This window comes from Zosterops lateralis, assembly GCF_965231275.1.
Source record: "Zosterops lateralis genome assembly, chromosome: 3".
NCBI lineage: Eukaryota > Metazoa > Chordata > Aves > Passeriformes > Zosteropidae > Zosterops > Zosterops lateralis.
The window spans coordinates 31,529,163-31,552,187 of record NC_139764.1 but is presented as its reverse complement, the minus strand read 5'-3'; the positions used below and the strand labels follow the sequence as shown (position 1 = coordinate 31,552,187).

Genomic DNA, 23,025 nt, shown 5'->3' with positions numbered 1-23,025 from the left:
CCCTAGATAATGCTTATTGTCAGCGGAGTTTTTCAGAGGCCCATGCTGCTTCTTTCTAATGTAGTAATTCCTAGGAATTTGCCAAAAATTAATCTTACTTTGTCACTACTACTTGAATAACAAGAAGTGCCACTAATAAGAGCTTTCAGTCTACCTGGACAAATCAAATATGGTGGAGAAACACAATAGAATGCACAGATCTGTCCTGGAGATTTAATTACAGTATTATCTTTTCTGCCAATTAAATAATTTGGAAGAAATTTATTGAGAGGAAGACTAACTAGATGGAGAAAAACAACAGAGGTCATTTAGGGTTTAATGCATGAAAGAGGGAGGCAAGGGGAGAAGAAGCCATGAGAGGGGTAGAGTTCAAAACAGGGCACATCTAGAGCAAAAGATGGTGGGGGTAAAAAAAAAAAAAAAAAAAAAAAAAAAGCTGGCACATGGTTGGGGCACGCCTTTTTTGATGCAGAGAATGCCCAGGAAAAAAATACAAGAGTAGGCTTGTTGTCTTTAGAAAATCCAAGGATCCCCACAAAAGGACTCTGCTGCCTCCATTCTGACTTCCTCCCAGCATTTCTTTTCTCAAGAGCAAGAACAAAGAAACTCTCACAAGAATTAACAGTTCATTCAAAGGGATGCATTTTGAGCACTTACCAACAAAGTTTAAATTTCATTGTATAAAACATCATCACAGGGAAAGATAACCATGAGACAAATTGTCTTTGTTCCCTCTCACAAAGTGCTCCACAAGAAGCTGGAATGAATAAGCATCTGGGGACAAAAATGAGGGAATTGTTGTGAAATATGGGAGCTAAAGAATGAAGTAGCCATAGAGAAGCTGGTTAAGATACTTGAAGCTTGACAGAGCAGATATGAGCTCCTAAAGTGCTGTTGGGACCCCGGATAAATATCAGTCAAATGCAAACATTGATATGACATCCTTTGTTGGTGATGAATTTTTCTAATAAGATTAAAATGCAAGCTGTTATCCCTCTGTTGTTTTTAAACACTGTTGTGAAATCACCATCTGAAAGGAAGTTGTTCTGGCACGTGATAAGGTGCTGAAGAGTTTTGTAGCACATTTTAGACACGACGAGGACAGGGGTGTATCACAGACAAATTTTAGAGCTTCTTGTCATGATTTGTCATAGCCTAACAATAGTCTAATGGAAGTGTCTTACAGAAAGCCCAAATATATACGAGGAACAGATGGCAGTTTCTGTTCTTAGTCTGTGTCCATTAAGTAGATTTCACACATATCCTCAAGGCTTATATCTGTTGTGCATAAAGAGAGCCATGAGCAGAACACTGCAGCGTTTGACCTCTGTATTGTGCCTTCTTGTATGTGAAATTCATCTACAGCATGCTCTGGAATGAATGATGATCAGTGTCTAGAGATACTGTTGCTTTCTTTGACATAAAAGTGCCTTGGTGTTTCATTTGAAAAAAAAATTCCAGTAATTCAAACAAGAGATTGTGAAATAAGATTTACTTGAACATAAGAGTTACTTGAACCTTAAGATATTTTTTTTTCTGATGAAAATATAGGCATTATTCCATTTTAAAAGGGTGCAAATCAAAGCTCTGACAGCAACCAAAGAATTGCACGAATCTAGAAATGTGACATATGATGCCTTTTCTATTGATTATGAGTTTCAAAAGGTCAACTTCCATCAGAACATGGGGAAAGTGAGATGGTGGCTGTGTTGGTTTGGTTCAAGTAATGTCTTTTTGACATTTCTTTGTGACCTTATCAAACATTCCATTTTTGCAGTATGATGTTTAGTAAATGTACTTATCTTTGTGCTGAACTTTTAGGTAAAGTATGAAAGTTGTGGTATGTTTCAGCTCTGATTACACAGCACAGTGGGGCTCCGAGAACTGCCAGCACAGGCTGGATTTAGATAGTAATGATCAAGAGCTCATCAGTTCCTGCAGGATTTCACCTGAAGTTAAATGATTCCACACGACACCTGAATGTTTCCTGAAACGGATCTGCATTCTGTGTCTTGGAAATTCAGATGTAGTCATCACTATTGCAGGACTGGTTGTCACTGTATCAATTCTTCCCTCCTGGAATAAGGCACTGATTCTCATAGATGAAGATGGGAAAGCTGGGACAATAAAGCCTAGCATTGGAATAGTGTAGTGATTTTCCAGTCAAACCACCCTTAACTAAGTCTATGGTTAATCTGTTGTTAGTTTCAGGTATTGACTTCTTTTATTCTCCATGAATTTATATACAGAATTGAAATTAGAAGCAACACAAGACCTCTATTATAAAAGTTTTAGCTTTATTATTTTTTTACACTTGTTTTTATTAAATGTAGCTGTGCTTGTTTCTGGTTTGATGATTTAACTGCTCAGCTTTGTAATATAATTTTCCTTAGCTGGTGTCAAAAAAATTCTATCCAAGTCATAAACAATGCAATATTTATAATTTTTCCATAAAGTATTTATATGTTCTGGCATGCTAGGTCTTTATCTGTTTGATCTGTATGTATATAAATGGTTACAGAAGGTATAAAAAAGAGGATAAATTGTTCTGAGATTTGTATGTTCAGGACCTGTGAAAAATTGTGTTATTGAATTGGTGGGAAATGCCAGACTGAAGTCTAGAAGACTAAACTCTACATCCTGTCTTCTCAGTAAATGAAAAGCCAATTCACTAAACTAAAGATTTCTTTGGTTCTCTGCATTCTTACAATAATAATTCTACCACTTACAGATTTCAGAGTCTCAGCTGTTGATACTTATTAGTGATTACTAGTTCTCACATTCATTTTACTTGTATATGTAGACTTTAGCAATCAGACAAGGTAATTTGCTTTTGAAATAATTTAAAAATATGTAATTTATTTAGGTGTTCTCAAACAGGGATGCTAATGCAATGGTTCAGCGTAACATAGCAGAGCTAGAAACATGAAGCAAAACCACACCTTTTTATTCTAAAAGGGTCTGTATACATATTTTGTGCGTCCTTTTCAATTAGGTTGTATCTTTTTCTTCTTCTATGAGGGTTCTTTTATTGACACCTAATGATGCTAAATAGTTTTATACAATGGAAACAACAATCTTATTTCAACATCCTTATTTTAACATTTAGAGAGCAAAGGGCAGTTGGTAAGGATTATTTTGGTATGTACCTGAATATTTAAAAGCATAGAAGAAAGATCAGTATTGAGTGGACTGTTCTGAAAAATTCACAAGAAATCCTAAGTCTGCACAAACCATATAAAAAGTCCTAAGGCTACTTAAGGCTCTGTGCTCATTGTACTTTATTTATGTTTTTTTGAACTCAGGCAAATATCAGTCATGTTGGTAAAATAAATGAAGATCTATAATGTTTGCTGTTTATTCTTTCTCCTGCTCCTTTTTCATTTGATACTTTATATGACTGCTGTCTTGGTTCCACTATTAATATGATCTTGGCAGACTGGATTGAATTTTCGACTAAGGTTCAGGTTTGCTTTGACACCAGGAAAATACTGTCCTCAGTAGGTGGAAGTGACATTGTGAGACATCTGGTCAATTCTTTCCCACTTTCACATGCAGTTTTGCCTTTGGGAACTGAAAGCTGAATCTGAAATGCAACTGTGAAAACTTAATTTTATCACTTAAAATGTGTTTAATTAGAAAGCATTCACAGGTTTAAACCTTGGATGACTGGTTTGGTTAGTGGGTCCTTCTTTTGAAACTTTTGTGCTTATGGCGTGTTACAACACAGATACTGTGTTATTCATCACAGTAGGACTTTGTTATTGGTACATTCTTCTGAAGATGATGGTGTCAGAGGGAGGGTGTAATCCTTGTCGTACATAAGAATCCATGGACAATCCAAAGAGAAGAGGTATTCTGGGAGTGCTTCCAGTTATTTTTTCTATAGACCTAGAGAATTGAGTCTAATCTTTAACTGGTAAAAACAATACTGTTCCACTGACATAAGTGCTGACTGAAAATTTTATTTTCTATATTGTACCAACCACGAATGTGGGACATAAAATCTGCCAAGATTAATGGATGTGCTGTGCGTGTCTGTGTGCTGTATTTGTCTTCTAGACATCGTGATGAGTGGGCACAAAAACAATTATGTAGGCACAGCAATAACAAAGTGATCTTCAAGTTGATTACAAAAAATATAAAAAGGCCTAAATGGTGAGGAGTTAAAATATATTTTGAAATATAGTTACCATATTTCAATTGCTTCTATGGACCAGAAGGAAAAAATGAAAAGAAACTTAAGTGCAAAGAAGAGGCAGCCATTGAAGAGGAAAGGTGTAAGTTCTAATTACAGGAATCAACTGGTGTCCTTAAGGCTGGACTTCACTGAATACTTGAAGTTGGCAGGGCTTTTTATTCCCACTCTTGTGCCACAGCCATCTTCTGCAGCTGCATGTTTAAAAGGATCAAGCCACTCACTTGGCTGAAGAGGCCTGTGTCTTCTTGAGTCCAGTCACAAATGGTATTCACAGAATTTCAGCCTCTGTTTAGGAGATTTGTCAAAATGTTTGCAGTAGGTGCAGGACAGCTTAACATCTCTGGATTGAGACAAACTGGAGTGAACAATGTTCCAGAGTTTGTTTTAATACGGTTTGAACCATTAAAAAAAAATTCTTTTTATACTAGTAGAATTGTTAGAGCTAAATTTTCTGACAGAGCTATAAATTTCTGCCAATACCCCAGTTTTTTCAAGAGACAGACATATAGCATCTGCCTGTTTTCACTAATGCTCTCTACTCTAATTAAACCATGTGCTAAATTAAGAACTTCTTTTTCTTTCTGAGGAACAAATTGATGTGAGATCAGAAACTTGCTGCTTGCTTTCTGACCAAAGACCTGTCTATGATGAAGAAGAATCCTTTACTGGGTACAGAATTCACTTGGAATTGCTAAATGCAAGTCATAGCTGAGCTCAAAAGCATATTATTGAGGTCATGGCTTATTCTGTGGTAGGCATTAAATACCATTGTAGTGCCCCATTTCTGTTAGCTAAGAGGAGCTTCGATCTCTCTCTGACCCTTGTGCCTCTGTCTAACTTCACAGAAATTGTGTGACATTACTTTCTCAGTCTGTGTGAGGTAGTTTTTGACATTTTCAGCCATAAAATGGAAGAGACAAGCTTATGTTGGCATTATCAGATGAAATAGAGTACCAGGAAATCAGAGAGGGGAATGACATCTTTGTTCAACAGGTGTAAGGTTATCTGCTAATGATTTTGAGGATAGGAAAAATCTGTTTTAATCACCATGGTACATTTGTGTTTTGCTTTGTTAATATGCCATTTTTGCAGAATAAATTATGTCACTATGTCTAACTTACCTCAAGGTCTGTGAATGACCTTCTCTCCTGGAAGTTTTTGTAATACCATATTTGAAGAACCTCTTTGCGGGTCATATTGGAACAAAAATGAAATCTAAATTTAGCTTTTATTGATAGAATTGGGCCTTGCAAACTCAAATTTTTGCACAGAAGTTTTAACAAAACTCTTCTTGACTAAGCACTGGAACTTTGTTATTGTGCCAAACAAAAAATGGAATATTATAAAGGCAAAATCATTTAGTATGAAAACTTGGTGCCTGTCTTTTTGTATTGCTTCTGAGCCTGGTGTTGGATTTTAACATTGGAGGTCTATGGCAAAATCAATTCATTATTAAAGAGAAACCTACACTCAGAAAACAATGTTTTAACTAGTGCCCTATCTAGATGAAATGTCTTTCTTTCCCGCCCCCCCCCCCCCCCCCCCCTTTTTTTTTTCTTTTATTTTTGCTGAAGAACACAAAATAGAATCATAGAATGTGATAAGCTGGAAGGGCCCCATCCGGATCACTGAGTCCAGCTCCTGGCCCTGCAGAGGATTGCCAGGAATCACATCATGTACCTGAGAGCATTGTCCAAACCCTTCTCAGACTCAGGCTTGGTGCTGTGACCACTTCCCTGTACTTTGGTAAAGCAGAAGAGTCAGACAAATATTACCAGATGGTGTCTGTTCTGAATAAGTTTTGTTAACTGGAATGCATTTGGCTTCTACTGGACAACCAAACCCAAATTATACAATGGCAGGAGTTGTGCAATTGTGTGTTTTTTAGTGCTGGTGCCATAACCTGATGAATGCTATGCAGATTTAGAAGTTGGGAGATTTCTTGCAGTGAAGAGCAAGTTCATTCCAATAGTTGGGACAAACTTTCTTGCCAAGAGGCACCTTGTCCTTGACACGGGCCCTTTTAGGAGAAGTTCAATTCCTTATTGCCCAGTAAATTTTCCTTGCTACTTTCTTTGAAAAAGTAAAAGCTTTTAACCCATGACAAATGAAGAAGAGCCCAACTTTTGTGCATATCTTGATGGCATCTGTGAGAAGTGTATGTGAGCAGCAATGACTCATGAATCTTCCTGCATTTTAGATTAATGCACACCTAAATTATGTGAAATCAGAAATAAACATGTATGTGTTTGGCTGGGTCAGGTCCATCATCTCAAATATGATAAGTTTTGGGTATGGAGATAATGGAGATATGCAAAAACCTGACTGGATAGTGGCCTGATCAACCTGCTGGCATTGACCCTCATTTGACAAAGAGGGTTGAGCTACATGAACCTCCAGATCATCTTAGCCCTTCTGTGGCAGGGTTAGGTTTTTGGCAGCTCTCAACTTGCCAGAGAAAGAGACAGGAGAAGTGGAAGTTAAACTAATTCTTTCCAGTGAGACACAAGTTCAGTACAGCCTATCTACAGTAGTAGAAACACTACTAAAAGCCACTGGAAGTGACTGTGACAGATTCAGTCCTATCAGTTATTTTGTGGGCTCCTGTGTAATTCATTTGTATGAATGAATTATTGAATTCCACTAGATAACACCATGTATGTCAGGCAATATTCTAATGTTGGGAAATTTTGGTCACTACTTGTTCAAGGGAGTGATGTGTACTTTTAAATTCTAGCTGAATCAGAAATGTATTTGACATAATATTATTTTTTAATAATTATTTGTTACTAAGAATGTCTTCGAAGAATATTCAGAATAACTCTTTCCTGTATCTAGACGTGATTGAGTTGGGAGTGGAAGATTTCAAAAAGAGGTGCCTTCATTTCTGATCTTTGCAACTGGATTATGAGGAGAGTTACCTGTCCTTATAGAGCTCACTTTATCTTATCAGCTTCAATTTCTTGCTCTTTGAAGGTGGCCATCCTACAGCTCTCCATAAAAAAGTTCTGGAAACATGGGCATGCTAAGAGTTGCAATATGGTTAGGAATGCTAACTATTGAAAAAGAGCAAGCCAGGCTTTCAAGGGATCTAACCAAAGTTTTATGAAGTTCTGTAACAGGATTATTGGCAAAAGTAAGCCTAAACCCCTGAGTGTTAGGAGTAAAATAGTTTATTTTTAAATGTTTTAAAAAGGACACTTAATTTTTAGAGCACTAGTTATTTCAGACAGTTTGTAAACAAGGTAGATTAGAATGCTTTAGAATAAAATATACTTTAAAGACATTAAAAAAACGTTGTTGTGTTTTTAACATTTTACGGTTTATTTGCTGATTTCCAACTCCATTACTGCAATGTAGCTAAGTTTATTGTGATAAATAGAGTATTGTGTTCAAAGTAAGTTGTGGAGAGTGTCATTGGTAATTGCAGCTGTAGTGATACCTTTGGCAGATTTGGGGGAATAAGAGCACATACAGGGGAAGCTGTGCCTGTCCTGGTTTGGGTGGTGGGATTTTTTTGCCAGGCCAGGAGATTGAGAGTGTGATAATGACCACGGGTTTACTTTATCACAATTCTTGCTGAATTTTCTTAACATTGTTTAAGAGTACCAATCTTTAGTCTGTTAATGGGTTCACTTCAAAGACATGCTTGATATTCTGAAATAGCTGTAAAAAAATAGCTGTAAAAGTTTCCATGTGAACCCTCTAGGATGAGCTGAATTAATAGAAGATACTGCACTAATCTGTTTTTCTAAGAGTGAAAACATGTACAATTCTCTTTTACCCTGGAATTTTGTAATAATGATTTACTTAAAGTTTACAAATTATATTCATATTACTGAAGTTGATAATTAACACTACTGACAAGTACAAAAACAGTGTAGAAATGCTTGATGTACTTGTATGTAGTAGAGGAGTGTACTCTGAGTTCCTATTACAGCTTTCCTACATCTGGTTTGTATCATTTACAGTAGAAGTGGCAGATGTTGGGGGCATTTATATGAAAATTTATTCTCTTCGCCCAAAGACAGAATTAAATAACTTGTTTGACTTCATTTCATTTTAAAACTCCTCTACTGAGTGTAGAAAGAAGCTTTACCTGCTGCAATTTGAGGAAACCTAGCAGTGATGTGGTGTGCTGAATGAAAAACATCATTTCCCTGAAGCAGAGGAGCATGTTTAAACCTGACGGCTTACTACAATGCTTGTTTGGCTCCCTGGATGTGATTGTATCTGTATGAATTTATGTACTCTAATTTGAAAATGTTTTGAATACTGTAGACAGTAAGATCAAAGAGCTTTCCAAAGAAAGCCAGAAACTAAAAGGTCATAATTCTTTTTTTAAACACTGGGTCCCAGTTAGAGTCTTACACAGATAAACAAAAGCAGAAAAATTGGGTAGCTTAGAGCAGTTGGAAAGGGAGAATTCATATGTAGAGATGGCAATGTAATTAAATGTCAGCTGTAAAAGCAGACCTAAGAGAATGCCAGGGAGTGTACATCTTGCTGCATTCCTTAGAGAGAAGAAAATATATTCAGAGATGAGAGTGGAAAAGCAAGAGGAGATTGTTTGATTCTTCTCATCCTCACCTTAAGGACTGATTCCCACTTATTGTGTTGTAAGAAGTAACCTCTTCCCTGTGTAAGCTAATTTTGCAGAGCTTTGAAAGCTTAATTGGCCTTGCTGCTTTAGCAGCAGTAGGTCTCTTCTGCACTTCATTGTTCTGGGAAGCGTGGAGCATGACAATCAGATGTTTCAGAGAGAGTTTCAGGGTGGCAAACTGCTGAGAGCCTCTGGGAGCAGATGTTGAACCCCAGGCCCAAAACCTGAAGTTCTTTACAATTTGGAACCTTCTGATAAAGAAAAGTGCTTTTGTTAAGTGGTTATTTTTTCCTTATCTATTCTCAGGGTTGCTCTCGTGGAAAATATTCCTGAAGGGATCAACTATTCAGACAGTGCACCATCCCATTTGTCTCTTTTCCAAGGCTGGATGAATTTGCTTAATATGGCTGAAAAGTCTGTTGACATAGTATCTTCCCAGTGGGACCTCAATCACAGTCATCCATCAGCATGCCAGGTATGTTGTAGCCTAACAAAAGAGTGGGACCGTAACAGTCTGTTCTTATTGTCAAACTATTAATTTTACAGAACTAAGACCCTTCCCTGTAGCAGAACTATTTGTTTGGGTAATCTAAAAAATAATTTTCTTCTGGGGATTTTCCTGCCAGCACAAAAGTTTCTGAGAGCAGTGGTGTGCTTGGACTAGATAACATTCAACATACTCATAGTACTTCCATCTTAGGAAAGAAAGTCATTGTGTAACCTTAAGAAAGCTGTCAAATTGTATCTATATTAGCACATCCACCTATTTGGGAATATTCATAAATCTATACCATTACTTTCTATTTGTTGCTGCTGATGAAATAAAAATGCAAGCATGTGGATAAATTCTCCAGCCAAATAAATGGATAGATTCTTACAAAGAACAATATCGTATCATAGCTTTTCAGAATAAATCTCGGGAGGGAGCAGTGTCCAAGGTTTCTGCAATTAAGAACAGCATGAAAAATCATAAAATCATGGTGAATAAGGCAGACATGCATTACAGTGATGCTGTGCCAACAAACACTTCATTCTTGTGAGCAATTCTCTTAGAAATGTGGTCAGGAAAGGTTTCCATTTAGCATCACTTGTGAAACTAAGATATCAGAGAAGGGATAGGCTGAGAGTATCTCCTCTTTTCCACTAGATAGATTGTTTGCTGAAAGGAGCCACTCAGCTGACATGAAATGAGGCTAAAATGACAGCCAGGTAACTGTAAGGAACCAACTCTGTTATACCATGGCATAAACTCTTGGCTTTTCTTTCTGGTTCTGTCAATGCTCTGCAGTAAAAAAATGCCTTCTGTTAGATGACAGGCAAATCTTGGTATTCTAACCAACTATATTCTGGTTGTTTTGAAGTAGACTGTAGCCTAGTTGAGCAGTGTACATGAACTTTTCTTCAGAATAAGTTAGCTGCATGTCCATTTAAAATACTGAAAATATAAGGTGAGCAGATGAATAGAAAATGTAATGCAAACCCCTCATTTTGGAATGCTTATAAATATTGCAATATGGTTTGTGAATAAATTTGTGGAATATCAAAATGTTGACTTTTTTCACAATGTAATCATGCAGCTAAGCTTTATTTGAATTCATTGCCTAAGTAGCTTAAAACCCATGTACTGTCATTGAAGCAGATGAATTCAAGGAGATAGTGCCTTAGATGTTTCTAGGATGTGCATGAATTGATATGTGCATGAATCTTTCAAAAATATTTTGTTGGAAAAAATTCAGCATGTCATTTGCTTCAAAACTGACAGAGCCTAACGAATCCCAAACAGAGGACAAAAAAAATAGCAAAAATGAAATTGGGATTCCAGTAGTTAAGCATCAAATCCATTTCCTTTTCCACACTTGCATTACAGATACTGTTCAGCAGGGAAAGGAAGAAATATGTAAAAAGTGGATTTGGTCTTTTGTCCTCAAATGCACAGTTAAAGCCAGAAAAATGAAACATTTTTCATAATATTCCATTCTAGCTATCTTTTTCTGCCTGCTAGTAGTCTTACAAAAATGAGTAATTACTTCTGTTTAAAGGCAATTAATATTCCAGTCGTTTTCTCATTTGTACAGCAGTGTGGGCTGAACAGCTGATAGATCTTTCTGTCAAGCTTGTCTAATCATGCTAAAACACTGTATTGTTATTGGCCAGTCTGATTGCTAAGAATCTGCCAAGAGGCAGTGTTTCCTATCCGATTGCTGCCCCAGAGAATGTACACAAAGCTCATGCTGGGAAAGGGAAGGGAGAAAACTTGTATCATTACATCTGCTTTCTTCACTTGGTGCCATGAATGTGAAATTTCAGAGGAGCTTCAATAACTATAACCTAGTCATTGTTTGGAGAATAGGTCCTGTGTCCTCAAGTCTTTGCAGTTTGTTGGGCGAATTTGCCCAGCATAGCAGAAGTATTATGAAAGGTAAGGGGCTGAGATGCAAAATTCCCAGGTAGTACAGTGCTTAGTGAATCAGTTTTAATTGTTCCTTGAATGATTCTTGTTTTTTAGAAACTAAGGACATAAACATTTTCCATACGGACCCACATCCTGCTCTGTAATTAGCAATTTCCTTTTTATGAATATTCAAGTCACGTTGGAGGGCAAGGTTCTCCACAAGAGCACTTGAACAGACATGGGTTTTTGAAGATAGATATGCCCAATATATGTGTTATCTGTATGTATGCATATTGTCTATCTTGTTCAAATACATATTGGACATACATAGATATGTATACATTTACATATATAAAATTGCAGAACTTCCTGCTGTATTTTTCTTTATTTTTGTTTGTGGGTATGTTACCTGGTGTCCTTGACTCTTGCTTGCCTGTATTTTGTTGTTAGAAATCTAAATAAACATTCATTGCTGACTGAGCTGTCCAGGTCACAACAGCCACACTCAGTCATCTGAGATGATGAGTTTTGCTAAATTGTATTTTCTAAAGACAGAGACATGATGAGACAGTTTTTCTGGGCTTCAACACATAAAGCAGTCAGGTAAACAAATACTTTACTTGCAAAATAGTGAGTTCTCGCTACACTGCTTTTCTCATTCAGAAAAAGTCCACATATTTTGGCAAGTTTGTATTGTCATATGTGTGTTTTCAAGATAGCAGGGTAGTTTTCTCATAGAAGCACTGAGGCTTTTGTGGAATGTGAGTATGTGAGTCTTCCTGTGGCAATCTGATGTTTAGAGATACTAGAGGAAAATGGAAGCTTTTTTTTTTTTTGAGGATGGCTTTTGATTAATTTTCAGTGAAAAGAGGGAGGTGAATACAAGATCATGCCAGTTTACAGTTTTCACAGTTCATTTCCTCTGGCTCATCTTTTGTTTTGAAAATTTAATTTAGAATGACCTTTTAGATTTCCAGCAAGTCCTTCACAAACATCAGTGTGTTTTTCACAAATCTGAATCAATGCTATCATGGCTTATTGATATTGCCATGTATATGATGCAGTTGTCCCTGGATGAATACTTGGAGAAACATAAGGTGATCAAAGGTAGATCTGCATTTGATTTTTGCAAGTATCACATAAAAAAAAATAGATACTTCTGATTTTATTCACCAGCCTACTGTGCATCTCCCAAATGGCCTGATGGGAGAAGTCCCTCATCCATCTGATGCTCTGTCTCATGTAAGGCAGCTGTCCAGCTTTGCAGTGAGTCTCTTATGAGGTTATGAGTCACTCACACAGTCATTGCCCAAGGAGCTTAAGTGATTTGTTTGGTAGAACAAATGTTAGTGCAAGGCCTTAAGTTCTCTTCCTTGAAAATTATTTTAAAAAGCAAATAAATAAAAAGAAGAGGATATCTGCAAATCTAGCAGCTCCCAGTGGAAATTGGATAGGATCAGCCATAGAGATCTATAAGCCTATCTTAACATAAACACCTCTCCTCTTCAGATGGTGATGTTCCCCTGGTACTGACTGAGGCATAGAAAATAAATTCAACGAAAGGAGAGTTTTTAAAACAAAAGCATATTTCATTCCTTTGCATTAGCTGTTTGGCTAGAAGAACTGAGGAAAGTGTTTAAGTTTCTTTGTTTTGTAGTAAATAGCAGCAGTAAAAGTTAGGATTTCTTGATTTATTTGCTCTATTGGTTTCTGCCAGCTATGGTTTTTAGTGATGTTTTAGAAATATACCCAGGGGATTCATTATGGGAAAACTTGGGAAAAAATAGTAGAATTATATATTAAAAAAAAAACCCAAAAAAAACCAAAAAAAAAACCACAGAAGAAAAGTCTATGAAATAACCAGGTTTTTCTGGGGGATTAAAAAGATAAGCATTTTCTAAACTGTAGGCATCTATGTTACTGAAGAGTACAATAATGCAATTTGAGATTCCTTCAGTAATTAACAGCATTTTCATGTTTGTATCTCCCCATTTTATTTCTTATGGGGAACCTGTGCTGATAGACACAAAAACAGACAAGGGAAATCAGCCTGTCTGGAGTCTGCCAATAAATTGCTTTGGGGGAAATTTCAAGACCTTCTGGTAAAGGCAACTTTGGAGGTTTTTAAATTCACCAGTTTTCTTTGGCAGGTACAGTTGGGACTGATGTTTGAGATTTATGATAGTTTAAAACTACTATGCGAAAGTAAATTTTTTCATGTGATAAATACTTTTTACATTCTATTTTGTCACCTTTGGTAAGGTTTTTTAAACAGCCCAGCAAAAAGTGTAAGAGAATATTTTGTCAGGATAAGTAGATTTCTGGTGGTATTGTTTGTTAAAATGCAGATATTGCTATAAGGCAGCCACATTTTCCTAGGACTTGGCTGCTCCTATTTCTCAATCCTCACAAGCTGGGTACATAGAAATGCTTCTGATCACTGTCACGTAGTCGTGCAGCAGCCTGGTATTGTCTCACAAAGGGAATGTGGTCTGAATGACAGCATAAGGGTTTGTATTCAGCAGAAGCATTTCAAATGTTCTGACAGCAGTAACAAAACATTTCAGACCTTCCATCCCATCTTTTTTCCTTTTCATAGAACAAACCTGTACAATTGCTAGTAAACATGTCACAAAGTGTAGAAACTGGGTTTCAGATTAATATTAATGGGGAAGAAGTCTAGGTTCTTTAGCAATGTGGGAAGAATTTCTAGTAACCTTATTTACTGGAGTATGTATTTGCTTTCAAAAGCAAGTTGTGAATTTTTTCCTTTTTTTGGTTTGTCGAGCTGCTAAGCCTTGGTGAGGGTATAAATGCCTGCTGAGGGATGATGCAGTAACAGGAGAGACAAAGGGAATTCTTTCCAATTTTGTCACAGGTGGTGGTCTTTATGTACCTGTATAAACACAAATTTGTGCTGAGGGCACTCCTAGTTTTAACCATCACTACTTAGAAATGCTTTAAATGTTGAATCAGTTTGAGGTTTTACCATTTATACACGCACTTGGGGAAAAAAAAAAACCGTAAATGAATAGCTTGTGGTGTCCCTGATGGGAAAACAGATGCATTTTCAGAGATGGTTTCATTGGAATGCAGGGCTGCACTCCAAGCACTCTATTAACCCATAGGATGGGCTGTTCAGCAGGCAGCATGGCCTGTAGGAGACAGCAATGTTGGTTGCATCAGGGTGTACTAATATAAAGGAAAACTCAGGAGGTCCTGCCAGGTCCTTTTTTGTCCAAACTACAGTAAATACAAGAAGTCCAGACTTGTTTGTCAAAGCTTTTATAAATCATATGTAAATATAATCTCCTTCAGGTAGAAGTGACAATGATATCTAAAAATAACTACGATAGAGAAATAAAATTAGGAACCATCCCCTGAAGCAATTAATTTTATCAGTTTTAGACATTAACTTTCTAAGCGTTACTTTATCAGAATTTAATGCAGTAATTTGTATTGATAATTATAATCATTTTCCATCCAATCTGTGAGTGCATTTTCCATTTTTATTTTTGTATGCTAGAGCTTTCTGCTGTACTTCTAAACAAAATCAGTTTTTACAAATAACCTAAACAAAAACACAGTGTTTATTTGTCTACCTGGTAAAATGGAATCAACACAGAGAACCTGAGTAGCTGTTTCTACTTATATGTATATTAATTAATATGCATAATGCAAACCTTTTAATCCTTGATTTTCCCAACTAACTTTTGCAAAGATGTAGCTCATGAAAACCAAAAGTGCTGGTGTTTCCAGTCGAGGGACCCATATGAAGCACATCCAAAGGCTGGCTGAGCTCTGGCATACAAGGAACTTGATATTTTGGGGTAGCTGGGGGATGGGGCAAAGCAAGGACTGGGAAATCAGCAGACAGCAGGGCAGCAATGGCTGTTCCCAGATTTGGTTAGAGTCTAGCAGTGCCAGACTGTAGCACTTGCATGAGAAACCCTCTTGGTTGGAGCAGGGCACCCAGGTACACCAGGCAGTGCACCTCTGCTCCCCCAGAATCCTACTGGAGCAGCTGCATAACTCTGCATGCAGCATCCCTCTCCTCCACACTCCTATCTCATTAATTCTTACATTCTCTGTAGCATCAGCTCTCCTTCTTAAGAAGACCCAACACAATTTTAGCTTGATGGGGTATGTGAGGGAAAACCACTCTTTGACTTACACACCAACTCAGGGCTCTTGGGTGTGTGAGTTAAACTCACGGAGGGCATTTCTTACATATGGAACCACCTAGTCACCTTGAGAAATGCTGAACCTGAATACAAGAAGCACTTGGAACTTCATGCAAAGAATATTTTTGTTTTTCTGTTCTGTTAGCTGTTCTTTAATGCTTTCACTATGGCAGCATTGTGTTCACTGCTGAGTTCTTGTGAGCCCTAGGATGAGCAGAGAGCTTTACTGTGAATTTGGGTGAGCAAGCAGGCATAGTTTACAAAAGTAAAACAAACAGTAGTTCTGTTTCCATTGCACCCTCTGACTGATTGGTAATTTTCAGAAAGCTATAATTTAGAGGCGTGGGTATTTTTATTTTGCCACATATCTTCAAAGTAAGTGAATATTAAAAAATAGGTCTGTACTTTAGACAGGGGAAGCACTACTTTCTGTGCCTGTGTAATGCTTAAAGCCCAGCAAGAGTCAAACTATCAATCTGACTAGGCAATTACAGGGAAAATTTCTTGGCTTTCCACTGTCTGCTGCTAATGGGTTTTCAGTGTGTGTGGAGGGCTATTGTCTGAGGTTTTGTTGGTCCATGCTGTATCAAATCATCCCAGGCTGTTCTTGGTTTGTTCATTTTTGTTGAATTAAAAGTAAGATGCTTTTAAGATTCTTAGTTTGCACAATTATGTAACATGGTTCTGTGAAGAGCTTTATATTCTACCTGTTTGTTTGGAAGTTGATGTGTAGCTGTTGCATTTTTTGTTTTAGGTTTATCTTGGGGCAAACATTACATTGAATCTAAAGTGAACTGTGCAGGTAGGGTAGGCATTTTGTCAGGTGTATAAGCCCTAGGTCTTTCTGTATTGGACTGTTAATTGAAAGTGGTGTCTGCAGTGCTACGTTAGAATAGCACAAGGAAGTGAACTCTGGCTGTAATTGTACTAACAACACAGGAGTGATACACTGGAGAGTTTATTCTTTACATGGCCTAGTTGGATGTTACTAAACTTTTTTTTTAATTTAAAATATTAAACCTAAAATTTAAATGTTTACAGTGCAATCAGAAGTTTTACTTCTTGTTTGTTTCTTGGATATAGAAAAATGTGGCAATTTAAAATTTTATTTTTCATATGAAACAAATATCTTCATTTCTTTTTTGACGTGTATCCAGCTCAGTATGAATTTTCTTGTTCTGTGTTAGAAATAGAGTTTAAATAGTAAAATTTTACAGCAACATAAAAAGTAAATCCACATAAAACACCTATAGATTGTTTTCCTTCTTGGTTTAACTCATCTAAAGATGAGCATGCAACTGCATGGGAATGTGTTATACTATGGTTAGAACCACTTGCAAAAATACCACTCAATGCCGAAAAAATGTAATAAACTGTTTTCCTTGAGCTTTTAATACTAAGTCAACAGACTGCGATTATTTAGAAGAAAGTTAATGTCAAAATGTGCTTATGCAGCATAAAACCCCTGGAAACTTCACTTTCTGCCTGGCACCTGTCACCCTTGTCAGTATTGCACAATCTGAGAAAAGCAAGAAACCTTGTTGGCCTTCAGAACAGTATTTCGCTTAAAAAATGAATTTGAGTTGCAAACCTTTAGGGTAGGTTTAATCATATCTAGGAATATTAGTTACTCAGATGTTGTTTATAATGTTTTTGTTTTAACATGCTTTTTCAATTTGTTGATGTGAAGTTTGATCAATTTTGGGTCTAAAAGCTTCTGCTTTCCTTTAATGTTCTTCCCAGGGTCAGCGTCTTTTTGAAAAATTGCTTGAACTGGCGTCCCGAAATATTGAGATAAAACTAGTGAGCGATAAACTGCCCATGGAATCAAAGGTATTAAACGACTTGAAAACAAAGGGTAAGACCAAGGTCTTTATGTTGTTATGCCCTTGATTGCTGCTGATGCTCCTGTTACTTAAACTGCAGACTTGGATGGCACATAAACTGCACACTACTGGTATTGCATCCTATAATCCTTCAGCATTCTCTGGTTCCTAGATGTCAGGAATCTGAAACTGTTCCTGGAGCTGATGTTTGCAGTTTGCAAGCGAGTAAAATGCATTAAATAGATGTTTAAATTCCCTGCAGCCATTTTAATAGTAGGCAACGTAAACTGAGAGGCTGGGCTAATACCTTGTGGGACAAGATACTTTTCCTCTTTTGAGCAACAGCAAAATAAATTAATAATACAATGTGTGTATGGTACTGATGATTCTGAAGCAGTGGAAAATAGACCACTGGTCAGATTTACAGGTTTGGCTCTTCTTTGCAAGGCAGATTGTATACACAAATCAGTCTGTCTCCAAGCTGTTCTGCTAAATATGAGAGGGAATTGCTATTGCATGAAGAGGGCAGAAGAGTCCTGCCTTTCTTTTCAGCAGAATGAGTGATCAGAACCCCTGGGCTGTGCCCTCATGTGATGCAGACTGGTTCCTAGGGCCAGGATGGGGGATAATTTGGCTGTTGGCCACAGATGTACCTGTTAATACATTGCCCAGGAACCTTAAGGGAGTCTTCAGGTAGCACGCCCTGTCTGCATTAAGTAGCCTCAACATAGTGGGATTGGCTAAGCCCATGGGATTGCTTGAAAACCAGCACTTGGTCATCCATATGTTTTCATACAGTGTTTTGTATTTTTTGTTCAAGGAACCACGATAGCCTCCTGTACTGCTGCATCTCAACACAGGTGTTGAGACTATTTCTGCCAGACAGATTGTTCCAGCACATCTTCCCTTTTCCTAGACAGGCATGCACTGAGTCCCCTTGCTTCTTCTACCCATTTATGAAGAACTGTAGAAAGCAGTTTTTATAGATCTTTTCCAACACAATGGTGCATCCTACCTAGAGTCCTCTCCACACATGTCCTTCCTCTTCAGCAGCTGTCCCTATTGATTAATAGAGGAGAAGATTGAAATCTGGCTTCAAATGTGGGCTGATGGGGTAAGATAAAGCATAACTTACGTGGATGGGAGAGCAGAACTGAACTGATGTGGAGTAAAATAAAATTAGTAATTCACAGTTGCAATGCTACTGCACACATCTGAACTAACTGTGTGCCTGCAGGTTTCTCATCATTACAGTCAGTACCTTGTTTTTTTGCCCTGTCTATGCTATCCTGACTTACTTGAGGTAGCTGTAAAGCAAGGGAGCTTGATTACAGGAGTCCAGTGGCTGCAGTGTGAAACATGGATTGATTTATTGTGCTAACACATACCACACTGTGTCAGCTGTGGTGACAGGATTCTCTGACTGCTGAGATAATGTCCATTTGCCAATAATTGTTGGACTGTGGGAGTGTTATTTAGTTGCAAAACTAAGCATGCAAAAATGAGGAAATATTAATCCCATAGTATACATTTATGATGGATTTTAATTACACTATCAGGTTCTGTATTTTACAGAGAATACCTGACTGGTATTTATTGTAATCTTACTATATTAATCAGAGGGTTTTCCCTTATATTGAATGAGAAAACATCAAACATTTAATGCCTAAGGCAGTTGATGTTCATTCAGGGGATATTATTTCTGCTGGTAATAGCTAGAATCTTTTTTTTATCTTCATATTTAATGTATGTCTCTAGGCTTTCTTCATTGCACATCTGCCAGATCCTGCACTGAATGCAGAATGATTAATTTCCTCATAGGCCTTTCCGTGCTGTTTCTCACTGTGGTATCTGAGTGCTCTGCAAATACAGTATTAATGAATTTCTTTTTACAACATCCCTGTTACGTGAGGTTTCTTGCTGTTTCTGTCTCTTGGGGACAAGCAGTGATTAATGGCTACACAAGCACCAGAAGCCAGACCCGAGCATTTGTTCTCTATAGCCACAATTAAAAATTTAAAAAGTATATTAGTAATTAAAAAATAAATAACCACATGTAAGTTCTCCCAGCTCATGTTGTTAAAATTATTACTAAACTATAACTAGACTATAAACTATGATATTTTTATAGGACATGTGTGTATCCATACTATACATATCTGTGTATGACTCTCTTGTGAAAGGTAGGCCTGACTTTAGGCAAAATTTGGCTCATTGTGTAAACAAACATGTTTTTCTTTATCCTCTTTGTAGTGTGACAGTAGCTTATTAATGCTTGTTTTCATGGTTATTGTTTTAGCCTTTCCTCAGCTGTGGCTCAGTCTACTAGACTGAAACATTTCTTGTAACCCTCCCCCTCCTTGCACATAATTATGTACCAGGCTTTGTTCATCAGTAACATTTGAATAGCACTGTCTCTAATTAGCAGATTGTTGTATTATTTCTCACATTTACAGAATCTAAACCCCTTACTAATTGCTATCTTATTTTAGCTGATAGTGTTCACGCTTTTTAAGACATACCAATGGATTTTCCTTCTTTAATTTGCATTGCTTTCTTCCTTTTCTATTTCTTTTTTTCCCCAGTACTCCTTTTTCATGAAGCATTTTTAATATATTTGCAAGGAATATTTTGTCTTTTGTCAGTGGTGGCTGAGCCAGATAAGAAAAGAGGAACCTGTCCATGTCACAGTGAGATTTAAGGAAAAAATATCCTCTAAGTCAACTAATCACTTTTGTGTATTAGCAAGGAAACCAGAGAATAATAGGAAGTCATTGTCACAGGGCAGGATCCAATCAGTAGATCCCATGTGCAGCTGTTATTCACTGAGCAGTTCATGCACATTTGCCCAGGATTACAGTCTTCCCTAATCAGATACAACCAAAATAGAGAAACTAAAAAGTTATATTTTTGCAGGGTAACAAATAAATGAATAGATAGTAAAGCTCTAGAAACTTTTTATGCATTGAGTTGTGCTCTTTATATTACAAACACTAACAGATGCAATTCCATGACAAATTAAATCAGGTTATATCTGGGCAGCTGCAGCATCCCAGCTTCCTCTTTACTCTCCCCACCATATGTTGTCCCTGCCTTCTTCCTTGCACCAGTGATCGTCTGGTGAGACAGTTCAGGGGGCTGATTTGGCTACAGACTGCCTTTTTTTTTTTTTTTTTTTTTTTTTTTTTTTTTTTTTTTTTTTTTTTTTTTTTTTTTTTCTCTAGCTTAATTGTCATTTGCATTAGATTTCTGCATTTCAGTGTGTGATCTCACAGGCTGGGGACAACACAGAGAAAGGAAATGTGTAGCTGGGGTGGACAAGGAAGGAAGGACCACTGGAACCTGGTTGCAATAGGTTCAATGGCACCAGAAAGTTCAAGTTCATGTAGTGTCAAGGGACTTCTAGAAGTTTGAAAGTTTCCTGTACTTTCCTGTATAGTCTTAACATAAGTGTAGCACAATGGACAGCAGTAGTAAATATGGTTTATAGAAATGTTGAAATGTGTTTAATTCCATATTCTGCTTCTGTTGACACACTTAAGTTGCTGCATATTTTTAGAGCTGGGATGCTTGTGGGGCTTGAGTTTTTACCATTGGCCACAATCATTTCCTCTTTCCTTGTCTTCTTGCGGGGGAAGGAAAGACATAAATTTTAACATACTGTCGAAGAACTGAAAGACATATTTTATGTCATAGAAAAGACGGAGATTGTCTGGGAATATCAGAGAAATTTCTTCTTACACAATAAGCTGTGAGTTTGGCACATTTTTTTCAAACCAGAGCCTTTGTGTACTACAAGCCCTAGGAATGTGAAACTGACCATTTTGGAGAAACCGACTTTTTTTTTTTGAAAAGTTAAAGCTATAAGACTAAGAGAGAACATTAAATGATAAGTTTCTTTGGGCCTAAACTGTTTGGCATTTTGGCAACTGAAGTTTTTTGACAGCCATTGCTAGGGTAAACCATGATGACATGGATTTATATTAAGCTCAGAATACATGGTTTTAGTATTATTAAAAAAATGTTCAAAATATGGGGGCAGTGGTCTGTAAAGAGATTAGACAAGATCTATCACTGGCAATTTTAAGAATAAAGTAGACAAGCCTCTGTGAGGAATGGCCTCATATCTCTGGTGCATGGGAAGAGTCTAGATTGATTTCAAAGCTGGGTTTAATAGTTCTGTAAGGAACTATTTGGAAGGAGAGCATAAACTTATGTGTTTAAAGGACGTTCATTTCAAGATAAGAAGGAAATTTTTTTTTAAGTAAGAACCTCTATTCACTGGAACAACCTTCCTCAGGGACATGGTAGAGTGTCCATCACTGAAGGTTTCCAAGTGTGACTGGACAGCATGCTGGATAATCTCGTATAGACTCCCTTTTTCAAAAAAAAAAACTGGGTCAGATCATCTTCTGAGGGCCCTTTTAACTTGGGATTTTCTAATTCTAATTAAGACTTTAATTCCTCTTCATGTGAAGATAATGTTGGGAATCAATGTAAACACTCTGCAAAGACTAAAAAGAAAATACACTCTGTTCGTATAATGGGAAGCTGGAATCCTGAAGGTGGATCTTGATGAGATTTTTTGCTGTCCAGTGGCCAGTTTTTGCACAATATACCATAACAATAATACCATCTGATGCATGTTCCATTGGAGTGTTAAGAGTGCTCTTGACAGCTGATGTTCAGTGGATGATTTTACACAAGGCATTGAATGGATCTGTTGCTCCATTACTTTCTTTATGCATTTTCTAGGCTGGATTCTCCAAAAGTGTGTGTCAGGGAAGGATGTTAAGATCAGGCAAGTTCCTGCAGCAGTACCAAAACCAGACTATTTTTTTTTCCTATGTTTTTTCATGAAGTAAGCAGGATTTTTTGAGGGGTGAGTCTTCTGAAGGAAGCAAGTAATTTGGATCTGAGTTTCATAGACTTAAATAAATAAAGGTGCATGTGAACAGAGGGAAAGAAATCTCTTCCATTCCCTTCAAATCATAAATTGACATTTTTCTAAAATTCTAAGTCACAATTGAAAATATGTGAGTGTACAAAAGACAGCTAATGAAAATTTCACTGGCAACACCTTTGACATCTGATTTTAAAATTCATTTTTATATTTTGATTTATTATGAATCAGGCCTTGTTCAGTTTTTATTATTAATTTAGACAGCTTGGGTACCACAAAAGAGTAGATGCATGCTTTGATTTAGCTTTTATTAGTGGCTGCTGGAGAATGTTTCCTGATATTTCCTCAAAAACTTTAAGCCTGTGACAAGCAATCTTGAAACCAGTTCCAAGATAAAAGATCTCATTAAGTTCTTTGCCTCTTAGAATGCATAGTAACTTTGACAGATTTCTGTGTAGTGAGAATTATCCAGCTGAATTTCCAAAGCTAGCTGTATCCCATCTTAAAGGAAAGAAGCAGGTACTAGTTTTGCATCAGAGATTCAAGATTCGTACCTAACATCTAATATGCAGAAACTAAGTTTGTTTTTGGAGAAACATCTTTCTGTTCAGGCATCTAAACTGTCTTACCTCAGTTTATGTTGCACAGTGTGCACACATCCACGGACATCTTGATCACAAGGGAATTTTCAGCAGTGGTTTTATGCCTAAATCCCATGAGAACTTATATGCAATGTTTCTTATTTATTTCAACTGGGGAGCTGTGTCCTGCAATATAAAGTAAGCCACATCCAACCTTGTGAAACATGACTGAAAAGAGCAGGTGGGGAGTATTTTTGTTACATGTGTGTCAACAACCGAATGTCTTCAACACAGAACGTCTGCCTGAGTTGCAAAAGATGATGCTGAAAATCTTG

At 37.1% G+C, this 23,025-nt stretch overlaps 1 protein-coding gene across 3 annotated transcripts in view; it reads left to right on the top strand.

Annotated features, from left to right (window-relative positions):
* The window catches only part of PLD5 (phospholipase D family member 5), a 163,562-nt gene that overhangs the window by 96,736 nt on the left and 43,801 nt on the right, over positions 1 to 23,025 (top strand). For all 3 annotated transcript variants that reach the window (XM_083858084.1, XM_083858085.1, XM_083858086.1), the window contains 2 exons: positions 9,111 to 9,279; positions 17,124 to 17,238. In XM_083858084.1, the coding sequence (XP_083714210.1) occupies positions 9,111 to 9,279; positions 17,124 to 17,238 (284 nt within the window). The remainder of the gene's footprint in view (positions 1 to 9,110; positions 9,280 to 17,123; positions 17,239 to 23,025) is intronic.